A 12955-nucleotide genomic window follows, 5' to 3' on the forward strand; every position below is an offset into this window, starting at 1 on the left:
TTATTTTTGTGGCCAAGGATATTAACAAGAACACTATGATGGTTTTTGATTGTACCTTATGAACATTCTAATAGATAAGGTTAAATGGGACTAACTCATAGTTTGAAATAGTGAATTGAGATTTGAGAGTTGTTAAAAATCAAATGGCAAAGCAGGAAAATAACAAAATTGGAGAAGTATAAAATTCCAACGTGAATAATCCTAAAATAATGTCAAGAGACAGAGACGTTTGATTCATGAATTCATAATTATTATCGATTTACGTGTATTTTTTATAAAAATAAATGTTATAGCGAGTCACGAACTATGATCCGAACCATGACACAGATCCTTACTCCAAACTCACATCTGTCATTAATATTGTTTTTTAGGCCACATAAGTAGTTTTATTTTGTGTAGATAATCAACATTTTTTTCTTTAATTTTGAAATTGGACAAATAATCAACATTACCATTAAAGTAAACTAATGAAGAAAAGAAAAGAAAAAAAAACAAAAAACAAAAGATGGAGTGTAGCACTCAACCACACTCATCAACCGTGTTCGGAGTGGAGTCATTAATTTGGGTAAATTCCGATTTAACAGCCAAACAAAATCTCTCTTTCTCTCTCTAGAAGTTAGTTTCTCTCTCTTCTGTTCCGTGTTCATTCCGATCCAAGAAATCTCACAGCACAGCTGTACACGCTCATTTCCATTTCCAAAACCCAAGCGCCGACAAATCTCCTTCATCATTTTCTCAATCCAGATCTGTCTTTTTCTTTTTCCCTTCAGACAAAATCCGACTCGGTATTTTCTGACTCGTTCCGAGTTCGACCCGAGTCTTCGAGCATTTCCTCCGATTCTATCTCTCTCTCTCTCTCTCTACTTTTCGCCGCCAAAAGATGGCGGTTTTATGATAAGAGTGGACCCCGCGCGGAGACGCTAGGCCAGGCTACAGGCTAGGCTAGGGTTTTGTTGGTTTCGGTGCTTCGCTGCCATGGTGGTGACTGCTCAGGGTTCTTCGAGCTGGAGAGACGCCTACAAAGGCATGTCCTCCGACAACATCAAGGGCTTGGTTCTCGCTCTTTCCTCCAGTCTCTTCATTGGCGCCAGCTTCATCGTCAAAAAGAAGGGCTTGAAGAAGGCCGGAGCCTCCGGAATCAGAGCCGGTAGAGTGTATTTTTTGCTGTTATCATCAATTTGTGAAAATTTCGATTCGCAATTGTTGGAAATTGACTCGTTGCCTTTCATTGCCTTTTAAATTTCGATGTTTTTTTAAGTATGAATCGGGTGAAATGGGAAATGGAGGCGGTTACAATGTCAATGTGGGTGAAATTTGGTGCATAAGGTTGGTGTTATTTAGTGGATTGGTGAAGTGATGTATTTAGTGTAGTACTTAATGATAATTGATGACTGAATTTAGATAAGGAAATGTGCTTTTAACATCAAATTTGCGTTATTGGTAGTTCATAGTTTTGGCACAGATGGGCAAAAGGGGGAATGGGAAATTGTGTTAATAAATAATATCTCTACTACAAATTTGTACGTGGGCAGCTTATGTAAGGGGGCATGGCACAATTGATTTTCTTACCTTAGATAGAGTTGTTTGATTGTATTGGATCTGCTCCTACCACTTCAGCTGTTGTGTTATGCTTGTGTCTAAGTTCAATGCTGGCTCGCTCCTTTATGATTATTGCGTTTTTAGTTCATGTGCAAGAAGGCATTTATTGAGATGTCTATAAACTTCATCTCAATTCTGCCTGATTTGTTTGCAGGATCTGGAGGATATTCTTACTTATACGAGCCACTTTGGTGGGTGGGCATGATAACAAGTGAGTTCAAATTTGTTATTTTTGTCCAGTGATTGATGAAATTTCAGTTATTATATGTTTCTCGTCAGTTTTCATTGCTTTGGAATTACAATGTTCTCTACAACTATCGGGACTTGGTCAAGCATTTAGCTGAACAGTAGTAGAAAGCAAAGAATTAACTGCTTACCCTTATAATTGCTTACAAGGGAAAATAGTAAATTCTGATGGGTTGCCACTTGCCATTTTGACAGTGATTGTCGGAGAAATTGCTAATTTTGCGGCTTATGCATTTGCGCCAGCTATACTGGTCACTCCTCTTGGTGCTCTGAGCATAATTATCAGGCATGATTTCTATGTATGCCTTTTTGTCTTATCATCATTAACTTTCTGGTGTCGAGTGCTGATGGCCATTTTATCTTGCAGTGCCGTACTTGCACATATTATTTTGCGGGAGAGACTTCATATTTTCGGAATTCTTGGTTGTGTTCTTTGTGTTGTGGGTTCTACATCAATTGTCCTACATGCTCCTCAAGAACGTGAAATTGAATCTGTGACAGAAGTTTGGGATCTTGCTATGGATCCAGGTGATTGTCTTTCTACACATGTTCTTCTACACTTGTCTTTCACATGTAACAATTCAAGTTTTATTATGTATACAAGTTTAATGCTTAATGACAATTTTTTTTTGGCAGCTTTTCTTTTGTATGCCGCTTTGGTCATAACTGCTGTATTTATACTTATGTTCCACTTTATTCCACAATATGGCCAGACACACATAATGGTTTACATTGGAATTTGTTCCCTTGTTGGTTCTTTGTCGGTATGTCTCGCTGCTTAATTGTTGGTAATTTCGGTCTATGTTTGCTTTGCCTTTCTCTTCTCTCTCTAAGTGTTTTTATATTAAAGCTATCTTTTGCCAGGTTATGAGTGTTAAAGCCCTAGGAATTGCTTTGAAGTTGACTTTGTCAGGGACAAATCAGCTTATATATCCTCAAACTTGGGCCTTCACTTTGGTTGTGCTAACTTGTGTTCTTACGCAAATGAATTATTTGAACAAGGTAATTGGTTGTTTCTTTTTAGTTCCTTTTTTTTTTCTTTTTTTGTTTGAACGAGGTAATTATTTAAGGATACAAAGTATAGTTATGTTTAGATTGCTGCTAGAATAACTTCAGCTAAATCCTAAATGTATTCATTTCCTTTTCATTAACAAGATTGTAAAAACATTGCTTCCAGAATACATCATCTAAAACCTAAAGATATCCATTTTTTTTTAATTAACTCGATACTAAGAGTTTTTCTACACTTCCAACTTCCAAGTCCCAAGGATGCATAAGAAAGAGATAATTTAATTTTATAATCACATATGAAATTAAAGTAACTAATTTCATTTTGCCTCTCTACCGTCTCCGACACATTGTCTGCTCATGTTTGGCGTTGTTGTTTAGTAACAATTCCTCTAATGTATATCTTATGGCTTCTCTTTGCAGGCGCTTGATACTTTCAACACAGCTGTTGTTTCTCCAATATATTATGTTATGTTCACGTCACTAACTATTTTAGCTAGTGTTATCATGTTTAAGGTATTCCTTCCGAATGATCACATCAAAACCCATTTTGATGCTCTGTTAGTATGTTCAAATGACTTTACTTTATAATAGAAAATGGAATGAAAATCTTCTGATACATCCTATCACTACCTAGCCTCTGTGTAAAACTTCAAAAATCTCAAACGGAAAGCCTTCCAATACTTCCTGTGACTACCTATCTGCTTAAACCTCCAAAACCTTGAAATTAGAAGCTTGTATATAATTACAGCTGAGCTTGGAAATATTTCTTTACTTTTGTCTTGCTCGCAGTTTTCAATGGCTGATGTTGTCTATACGTTGTTGATTTTGATTCAGGATTGGGATAGGCAAAGTCCAACCCAAGTTGTAACGGAAATGTGCGGGTTTGTGACCATCCTGTCAGGGACTTTTCTTCTTCACAAAACAAAAGACATGGGTGATGGTACTCTCTTTGTATTCCTGTGAATTCTGTTTGATATCCTTTTTTTCTAATGAAACTCTCTGTTTGATATCCATCCTCAGTTAAGTTATACATCAAGAACCTGGGCGTTAGAAAAATTTGCATTCTCATTGCTGGCAAAAAAAAAAAAAAAAGGCTAATGGTAATCTAACCTTTGTTTAATCATGTTTTCAAAAATGTAGGTTCAACAACTACAAAACTCCACAAGTACTCAGAAGAGGATGGTTTTGGTGCTGAAGGGATGCCTCTTAGACGGCAGGAATCCTTGAGAACACCGTGAATGCATCCTTCTACTCTGCCATATCAAGAAACTTGCAAACTTCTATGGGGGAGGGACCCTTGCTATCGGCTATTTCATATCTTGTGCCTCGTCTTATCTTGCTCATTGCCGGCATATCTTTCTTGTTTGCGAGTAAAAGAGAAGACGGGTGAGAATTTTTGCTGTTTCTATCTCTTTTATCTTCTTCTTTTTTGGCCCCCCTGTCATCTTGTATACCAATTCCCGTCTGGAAACATGATTGATACTTGCCAATGTAATTTTGTGCTCATTGGTTATACATATTGTAATGTAGCTTAAAAATGCTACTCAATGGATTCTTAAATTACATTTGGAATTCCCCCGTCTTTGTTGCGCACACACAATGCTACGGCCACCCCAAAGGTGATTGTCAATGGGTCACTGAACATCTTTGTTAACTTATGCTAACAATAGCAAAGTTTGGGGACCTCTATAAGTTCGCATTTCACTGTTTATGTTGCATTTTACTCGGTCATTCCTTGATTGTCACTTGATCAGAAGACGAAACAGACCGAGACAAGAATTGTTCTTACACCAACTCAATTTTCCAATGCGGTATTACACCAGTTTTTAGGAAAAATTCTTCAGGTCTCGTTCATTTCACCGATTCGAGTTCAGTTTTAAATTTCTATAGTAAAAAGTTCTCAGAAAATATCACATCAACTTTTTTTGTTACAGTGAAAAGCTCTCAGAAAATGTCACATCTCAACTCGAATTAAAAATTTGAATCCGCGAAGTGAACGAAGTCTCAGTACACCGCGTCTCTAAGAATAGTAATATTGCTTGAAGTAATTAATGTATGAGATTTAGATAGAATATTTATGGTAACTATGATTATGATCGTGAAAGATGATGAGACGATAACATTGATATTTGATAAGCAATCCAAATGTCAAATATTTAAGGAATGAGTACGTCATTAAGTAGTTAAGCATGATGATGTTGAACGTCCGATGTATTGGAAATTAATATTTCTCCTATTAATGTGGTTTGTTAAGACTGTACAGACTACAAAGGCAAGTGCTTCCAATGGCCGTAACGATCAATATAATTTACTTCAACTTTGAGATATCTTTAATTTTTTACCTTTATTTTTAACTTTTAAGCAATAGAATAAAACATAAGTTAGGGCCTTTTTAATTAATCTTTGGATAAGAGTTTTGAACTTGTGTTAGCTATATAAATGAAAAGATCCTATCATAAAAGTAAATATGATACAAGGATATAGGTGGAATTTTAATTTGTCATCAATAAGTTAAAAGGTTAAAAATTTAATAAAAAGTTTATTTTATAAACTCTTTTTCTATAAGCACGAAGTAGTTGGAAACAAAAGAGCTTATAAAAGCTCTATTCAATCAAACATGTTGAAAAGTAATTTTTGGACTAATGCGCCGTTTGGAATGACTTAAAATAAGTTTCTTTTGACTTATCTAGTCTAAAAGCTGTTTTTGGACGTGTTTAGATAGCCATATTAATTGGATTTTTACTTTTACAACTTATTTCGGAACAAGTTCGCTTTTTAGTGTTTATGAAAAAAGAGTTTATAAAATATTTTTTATTTACGTTTTTAATATTTCATTTGTAGATAACAAATGAAATATTTCATCTATGTCTTTGTATGGTATTACTTTTAGGAACAATAAGAGCTTTCAACTTATTTAAGTAATGCGGTTCCAAAGCTTTTTGAAATCAAAAAGCTTTTTTCCATATAATATCCGAACAACAATTAAAAGGCCATAAATTATGCTTATTTTCTTTCAATGCTTAAAAATAAATGCACAAACTATCCAAACAGATATTAAATGGTTAAAAAAAAGATTCTCTGTCTACATAACAAAACCTTTAAAAGGGAAATTTTTAAAAATACTCTTTGAAATAGAGCCATTTTTATTTCTACCAATTAACATTAGTCCATTTATTTTTACCTTTTAATGAGGGTAGAGTTTTTTTAAAGAAGTAGAACATGTAGCCCCACTTGTTTTACTGGTTTAATTCAGTTTGAACAATGAGTATAGTTTGAACTCGTGTTTAGTAAGCATGTGATTCGAATTATATTCTCCGCTTGAACTAAGTTAAACTGTCAAACTTTGAGTTTAATTCTCCCATTAAGTTCAACCATTCAAACCATTTTTAAACAGTAAAAATGTGATCGTTCTCTCTGTTTTTCACACCTACCAAACATAATTCTGAATTTTATTCTGTTCAAATTAAAATTTTAACTGCACATCTAAACACCAATTCAAACTACACTGTTTGAATTAATCTGTTCAAATAAAAAAGTTCAAACCAAAAAAATTCAGACGAGTGAAACAAATTGGGGCGTAATTTTATCTTTTTTAAAATATTATTAGAATAGTAAAATTTGATATCAAATATCATGAGAAAATTGTAGAATTTATTATTAAGAGTACGAGTTTAGATTTTTACCCTTTATTATTGATAAATACTCTTTTATTAGTATAATTATTTAACTAAAAAAATTATGAATAAAAAATAAAGGATAAAAATATTGACCATACATTTTCATTTTCACGATATATTTGTCAAGATTATTCTATCATCATTGGTGATCTCTTAAAACTATTCCAAGCAAGCCTGTCTTCGACAGACAAACTCCAAGAGTTCATTGGCGGCCCAACCCAAAAAGCAACTTAGCCCAAAGGCAAGAGTGGTCCAGCCTGCTTGTGAGACCTAGCCACAAGACCTCTCAACTCAAAGACACCATTGCCGCTTCTTCTTTCCTCCAATAAACCTCAAGTCTTAAACCTCTCCAACTCCAAAACCTCCGGCGCAGACTGAGAATGGCGACGGCGGGCAAGTCCAAGGCCACGGACACCGACCAAAACCAAAATCAAAAGCAGAAGCAGAGCTCCAAAATCGACGAAGAGAAGAAGACGAAGAAGAAGAACCAGAAAGCAATCCAAACCCAACAGAAACTGAAACTGAAACAACCAACACCACCTGAAATTTCTGACTCCGAGTCCCAGTCCGACTCTGTCTATGATGGGGTAACTCAACCAAACACACTCCTATTCAGGCTTTTCGCTTTTTTTCTCTCTTGGAATTTTTCATTTTGGCAAAAGACCTAGAATTGATTGCAAAACTATTCAATTTTTGCCTTTTTCAACTTTTTGTGTTTTTAGATTTCTGGCGATTTGTTATGGCAAGCATTCAATTTTCCAGTTTTGGGTAATGTTCATAAATTGTGACACTAATTATCAGTTGTTTTCATAAGTATTGATTCAATTTATGGTCACAGGATTTCTCGGAAGATGATGGTGGTTCAGAGTCAGAGGATTATGAATCGTTGAGGGACTCAGAATCTGGGGAGAGTGAGAGTGATGCTTCTGGAGATGAGGTACTTCAAAATATGCCTGTGATTCTATTTTTTAAGCTTCATTTTAACATTGTTGTTGCTAATTAGTACACTCAAATAATCAATCTTGTTTCTTCTTTTACTTGCTAGAAGAATAAGTTATGCCAAAATTCCTTTTTTGCATAGCACAATTATGCTGTTACTTTACTGTATTTAAACATTTTTAAGTGTAATTATGATTCAGGGTGATGTCAACGCGAGCGACAATGATGCTTTGGGCAGTGATCATAGCCATGAGGACCAAAGCGAGAGCTCCGACGCTCATGAAGAAGTCGAGGAGAGTGATTCATCTGAAGATGAGGTCTTTTGCTTTTCATTTTCTTGTTTGTTTGTTTTGTGTCTCTGTCTTGTCGAAGTTTTTAGTTCTTCTATTCAAGTGACTTTTCTTCTGTTTATATCTAAGTAGGTAGCTCCCCGGAATACGGTTGGAAATGTTCCCTTGGTATGGTACCAGGATGAGGACCATATTGGTTATGACATTGCTGGTAAGAAGATAAAAAAGAAAGAAAGAGAAGATAAATTGCAATCCTTTCTTGCAAGTGCAGATGACTCTAAGAATTGGTGAGTTTTGGATCTAATTTTGAAAACATATATATATTTTTAAAAATTTTGCAACCATTAACAAGGAAAAAAGTAATCTATTTTATATTCTTGAAAATTAAGTGAATAGTTTTGAGCTTAAGGTAGGCCTTTCTGTGATTACTATTTGGGATGTTAGCATGTTGCTTCTTGTGGATACACGTTGCCTACTTGATAAATCCTTTTTTTTTTTTTTTTTGGCAATTACATCATCTTTCTCTTCTTCTTAGCTGCGTTTGACTTTTTCTAATGTTTTTACTTATTTTCAGGCGCAAAATTAATGATGAGTATAATCAGGAGATAGTAGAATTGACAAAGGAAGAGGCCAAACTTGTTCATAGAATGCTTGAAGGAAAGGCACCACATGCTGAATTTGATCCATATGCGGTGTGTAGATCTGTAAAAAACTGCTCATCCATTCAATTTTTGGTCATCAATCTCTGGTGCCACCCTTTGCTTAATAGTTATGATTTTTAAATGCAGCCTTATGTTGATTGGTTCAAATGGGATGACGCCAAGCATCCCCTTTCAAATGCACCCGAACCCAAGAGACGATTCATTCCTTCAAAATGGGAACATAAAAAGGTATGTATATATTCGTATTATGGTTCTCATTCAATAGAAGTCGCTAGAGTTTTATTTTCTTTTTCATTTTTTTTTCTGCGTAAATGAAATAGTTTTTCGGATGTTTTTCAATGCAAACTTTTCTTCACTTATTGGGAATGGAAGAGATCAAGCAATGGACTTTCAGAACATGGTTCGATGATTCATTTCATGCCTGCACCTTTATTTGTATCTACAGGTTGTTGCACTTCGTCGAGCTATTCGTAAGGGGTTTATTAAATTTGAAAAGCCTAAAGAGGAACCACGTGCCTACCTCTTGTGGGGAGATGAATCCGATGCGACTGAAAAGTCTAATCATTTAGCATATATTCCTGCACCAAAGCCTAAATTGCCAGGTAATGCTTACAATTTTTCAGGATTGGTATTTTATTTTTTAATAAATCTTGTGAAATTTTTGGGATAAAAATCATATTGATTTTTGCTTTCAGGCCATGAGGAGTCGTACAATCCCTCTTTGGAATACATCCCAACACAAGAAGAAATTAATTCTTATCAGTTAATGTATGAGGAAGACCGACCTAAGTTTATACCTAGAAGGTAATGTACATGTGTCTCAAATGTTTATCAAATGATTCCTCACTTCTTCTGTGGTAGTTAGCTTATACCATCGTACTTGTTATCATTATGTTAGATATACATCCTTGAGAAATGTCCCCGCCTATGAAAATGCTGTTAAGGAATCATTTGAACGATGTCTGGATCTATACTTGTGTCCCAGAGTACGAAAGAAGCGAGTAAGTGATAAATCAGATTTTGGCAAAGTTCCCCTAGTGCTTGTTAATTTTGTTTGCTGGTTTTTGCTAGATACAAAGTTTCAATGTCCTACTTCTAATCACACGTGTACGGTACAATAATATTGTTATATTTCTCATTATAATGTTCCAGATAAACATTGATCCTGAATCTTTGAAACCAAAGTTACCAAGTCGAAAGGATCTTAGGCCTTACCCTACAACATGTTATCTCGAGTACAGAGGTCACACAGATGCAGTTATGTCTGTTTCTGTTGAACCCTCAGGACAGTGGATTGCTTCAGGTGCTGAAACTGTTCTTTCTAGATTTAATTGCAGTTTTACCGAGGGAACTGAAACTGTTTTCACAATTGTTCTCATCAATCCTGTTGGCTTCACAGGTTCAATGGATGGAACTGTGCGTGTGTGGGAGATTGAGACTGGTAGATGTCTTAGAGTCTGGAACGTTGATGAAGCTGTCAAATGTGTAACTTGGAATCCCGTGCGAGAGCTCCCTATACTGGCTATATCTGTGTAAGGCTAATTTTAGCTACTGATTTTTTTGTGTTAGCATCCGAGTTTATATTTGGACCTCCACCAATCGTTTTACTATATGATGACTAGTTGAAATCAGTAGGTAGTAAAAAGAACGAAAAAACAAATACATTCTGGGTATTATACTACTTGCTTGAGTAATTAAGTTGCCACGTCTTCCCAGGGGACCAGATGTACTTATTTTGAACACTGGCTTAGGGAATGAAGAAGAACAGGAAAGAGTAAGGGAACTTCTTCAGGTCAAGACACCCGCATCACCAGATGACTCTGGTCAGTGAGATTGCTTTTAGTATTAGTTCAATATATAAAGATGAATAGCATGGTAGTTTCTCACCAATTTTTTTTTTTTGTTTGGCATAGACAACACTGCATCCATTGCAAGCTGGCATCAGGATGATAAGCATGGGGGAATCAGATTGAGACATTTCAAGGTACAGGGCTTTTCTTTTTTTAAATTGTAATTGAAATTCTCTAGTAGTTCAAAGATGTTAATAATGATGGAATGGCTTCCTGTAGACTTATAATTGCTTTTCGTGGGTTTTTTTAGACTGCATCTTCAGTAGAATGGCATCGCAAAGGAGACTACCTTTCTGTAGTAATGCCAGCAGATATCCTTTTTTTTTTTCAGTATGAATATTCACATGGTTCTTCCCCCATCTGCAAGATTCATTTGTCTCTTTTGACGACCCATGTTTGTTTTTAGTATGACTATTTATTATTATTATATTATTATACATTTTTTACATTTCTATTTTATATTAATTTTTTTAATTATTATTATTATTATTATTTTTTTTTTTACAAAGACGAACAATTCTTTAGTTCTGTAGATCATCGGCTGGGTCGGGTAGGTTTTAATTAATTCCCACGCTTTTCGACGCTTGTTCGAAATTAATTCTTGCCACAAGTTTCCTTGACTTGTTTATTACGCGAATCAAGGGCTGTTGTAATTCATCAAATATCTAAGAAGCTAACCCAAAGAATTCCATTCAAGTTACACGGGCTTCCAGTGACTTCTGTTTTCCATCCTACTCGTTCCATTTTCTTCATTGCAACAAAAAAGAATGTTCGCGTTTATGAGTTGGTGAAACAAAAGTTCATCAAAAAGCTCGAGACTGGACTGCGTGAAATTTCCTCCATTTCTGTTCATCCAGCTGGTAGGCTATGATTCTTCATTTACTAACAATTACAACTTTTTTATCCAGAGCCAAAAATTACAACTTTTTTATGGTTGCAAGCCAAAGAAACTTTACTTTGTTGTTCATATTCTGATTGTTTTCGTAATTATTGTGTGAATTGTCCTAAGATTTTCTTAACTGTACTTTCTATGCAGGTGATAACTTGATTGTGGGGAGCAGAGAAGGGAAGTTGTGTTGGTTTGACATGGACCTTTCATCTCAACCTTACAGAACTTTGAAGTATGATCATTATCTGTTTCAGTTTAGATTTACCTGCTATATTTTAGTTATGGGGTATATTTCTCTAATGTGTGGTGTGAAAATTGTTCATAGGTGCCATCCTAAAGACATCAACAATGTAGCTTTCCATCGTTCATACCCCCTATTCGCGTCGTGCTCTGATGATTGCACCGCGTATGTTTTTCATGGCATGGTTTACTCAGATCTCAACCAGAATCCTCTTATTGTTCCGCTGGAAATTCTTCGGGGACATAAAAGCTCAAATGGGAGAGGTGAGAATTTCAACTTAAACTATCTTCGCTTGAGAAATTGATGAAAGTGAACATAAGGTCATCTTCAATGCAAATTCAAATGCCAAGGCTAATACTATATACCTGGTAAAAAAAAAAAAAGGGTGTTCTAAAAAACAAAAAAAATGTAAAACTGGTAATGTGACGTATTATTCTATTTGTTTCTCCAATGCATTATAGCATTTGAAATATCATTATGCCTTGGGGCACAAATAGAATAGCATATCAGACATGCCATTTTCACACTTTTTGGTGCTAACTATAGCATTTTTATTGGATATGGTCTATGATGTTTAGAAACAAAATGAATATAATGAAATGATTTCGCAGTTAATATGTAAAAAAGTTCTTAGTGGTAAGACGTCGCTAATGTCTTGTGTACATTTTACAGGTGTGATGGACTGTAAGTTCCATCCAAGGCAGCCCTGGTTATTCACTGCTGGTGCTGATTCATTGATTAAACTCTATTGTCATTGAGAATACAAATGGCTACTCCAAGAGCAATCTGGAAATGGCAGGTAGGGATTTCAGGAGCAGCGACCTAATATGATCAAATCTGCTCTCGTGTTTTCACAGATGTGTCGCTGTTTAGTTCTGCCATTGCCAATAGTTTTTGCCGAAATGTAACTTATCTTTGTACGCTATATTTCACATACCCTATCGTTTTTTAAGGAATGAAGGGTGTGGATTCATTTTGATCAAATATGTTTGTTCAAGAGACTGACAGTGAGAATCCTTATCATTATTATTTTCTTTTTTGTTACCATTACCAATTATTATTGTCAAATGTAACTTATCTCTGTACTCTTTATATTTCACATATCTTTTATGAATCAATCAAGAGAGTGGATTATTCTTTTCCAATTCTTTGACGGATTCACGAAAACAAAGTCGTTGAGAGTTGCTTTGGTGGCTGACATTGCAAATTCTTCTCGTTGCTTCCACTTTCTATGTTAGAGCACGGTTGTTTGACTTGTAAAATCTACGTAAAATCTTCACCAATGTTCTCTAAGAATTATTTGTTAGGGGTTTCTTAAATGTTATTGTCGTTTCTCATCAGTTTCTCGTGTTGACAGTCATCGTTTCGTCGCTATTGAGATGGTTGCCTTTCATAGATTTTTGTCGTCTTTATACTTGTAATTAATGTCGTTTTTTGTCGTTTTTACTGTCGTTTTTTTTTTTTTGGTCTTTTCAGGTAGTTGTCTTGTTTTTGATAGCCTCCTTGTTTGGTATTTTAGAAGTTGTACTTTTTTGAATATCGTCGTTTTTT

The 12955-nt window shown here is 35.1% G+C and overlaps 2 protein-coding genes across 3 annotated transcripts; both read left to right on the forward strand.

Annotated features, from left to right (window-relative positions):
- Positions 1–518: 518 nt before the first annotated feature.
- Positions 519–4569, forward strand: LOC21401415 (probable magnesium transporter NIPA4). 2 transcript variants are annotated; one of them, XM_024164503.1, is made up of 9 exons: positions 519–1147; positions 1754–1810; positions 2041–2131; positions 2213–2373; positions 2482–2609; positions 2710–2847; positions 3277–3369; positions 3691–3790; positions 3997–4569. In XM_024164503.1, exons 1-9 carry the CDS (start codon positions 976–978, stop codon positions 4092–4094), a joined length of 1038 nt encoding a protein of 345 aa, XP_024020271.1. In that variant the 5' UTR covers positions 519–975; the 3' UTR covers positions 4095–4569. The 2 variants fall into 2 exon arrangements, with proteins under 2 accessions (XP_024020271.1, XP_024020268.1); XM_024164500.1 differs by having other exon boundaries at positions 521–1147; positions 3691–3796; positions 3997–4567.
- A 2272-nt stretch (positions 4570–6841) lies between these two features.
- Positions 6842–12501, forward strand: LOC21401416 (ribosome biogenesis protein BOP1 homolog). The gene is made up of 18 exons (XM_024164750.1): positions 6842–7120; positions 7372–7470; positions 7673–7789; positions 7895–8049; positions 8337–8454; positions 8551–8652; positions 8870–9026; positions 9120–9228; positions 9323–9425; positions 9577–9727; positions 9824–9956; positions 10141–10247; positions 10338–10408; positions 10525–10585; positions 10907–11134; positions 11311–11395; positions 11489–11667; positions 12077–12501. Exons 1-18 carry the CDS (start codon positions 6914–6916, stop codon positions 12160–12162), a joined length of 2268 nt encoding a protein of 755 aa, XP_024020518.1. The 5' UTR covers positions 6842–6913; the 3' UTR covers positions 12163–12501.
- The last annotated feature ends 454 nt before the right edge of the window (positions 12502–12955 follow it).

The sequence above is a fragment of the Morus notabilis genome, unplaced genomic scaffold (assembly GCF_000414095.1).
Source record: "Morus notabilis unplaced genomic scaffold, ASM41409v2 Scaffold89, whole genome shotgun sequence".
Lineage (NCBI taxonomy): Eukaryota > Viridiplantae > Streptophyta > Magnoliopsida > Rosales > Moraceae > Morus > Morus notabilis.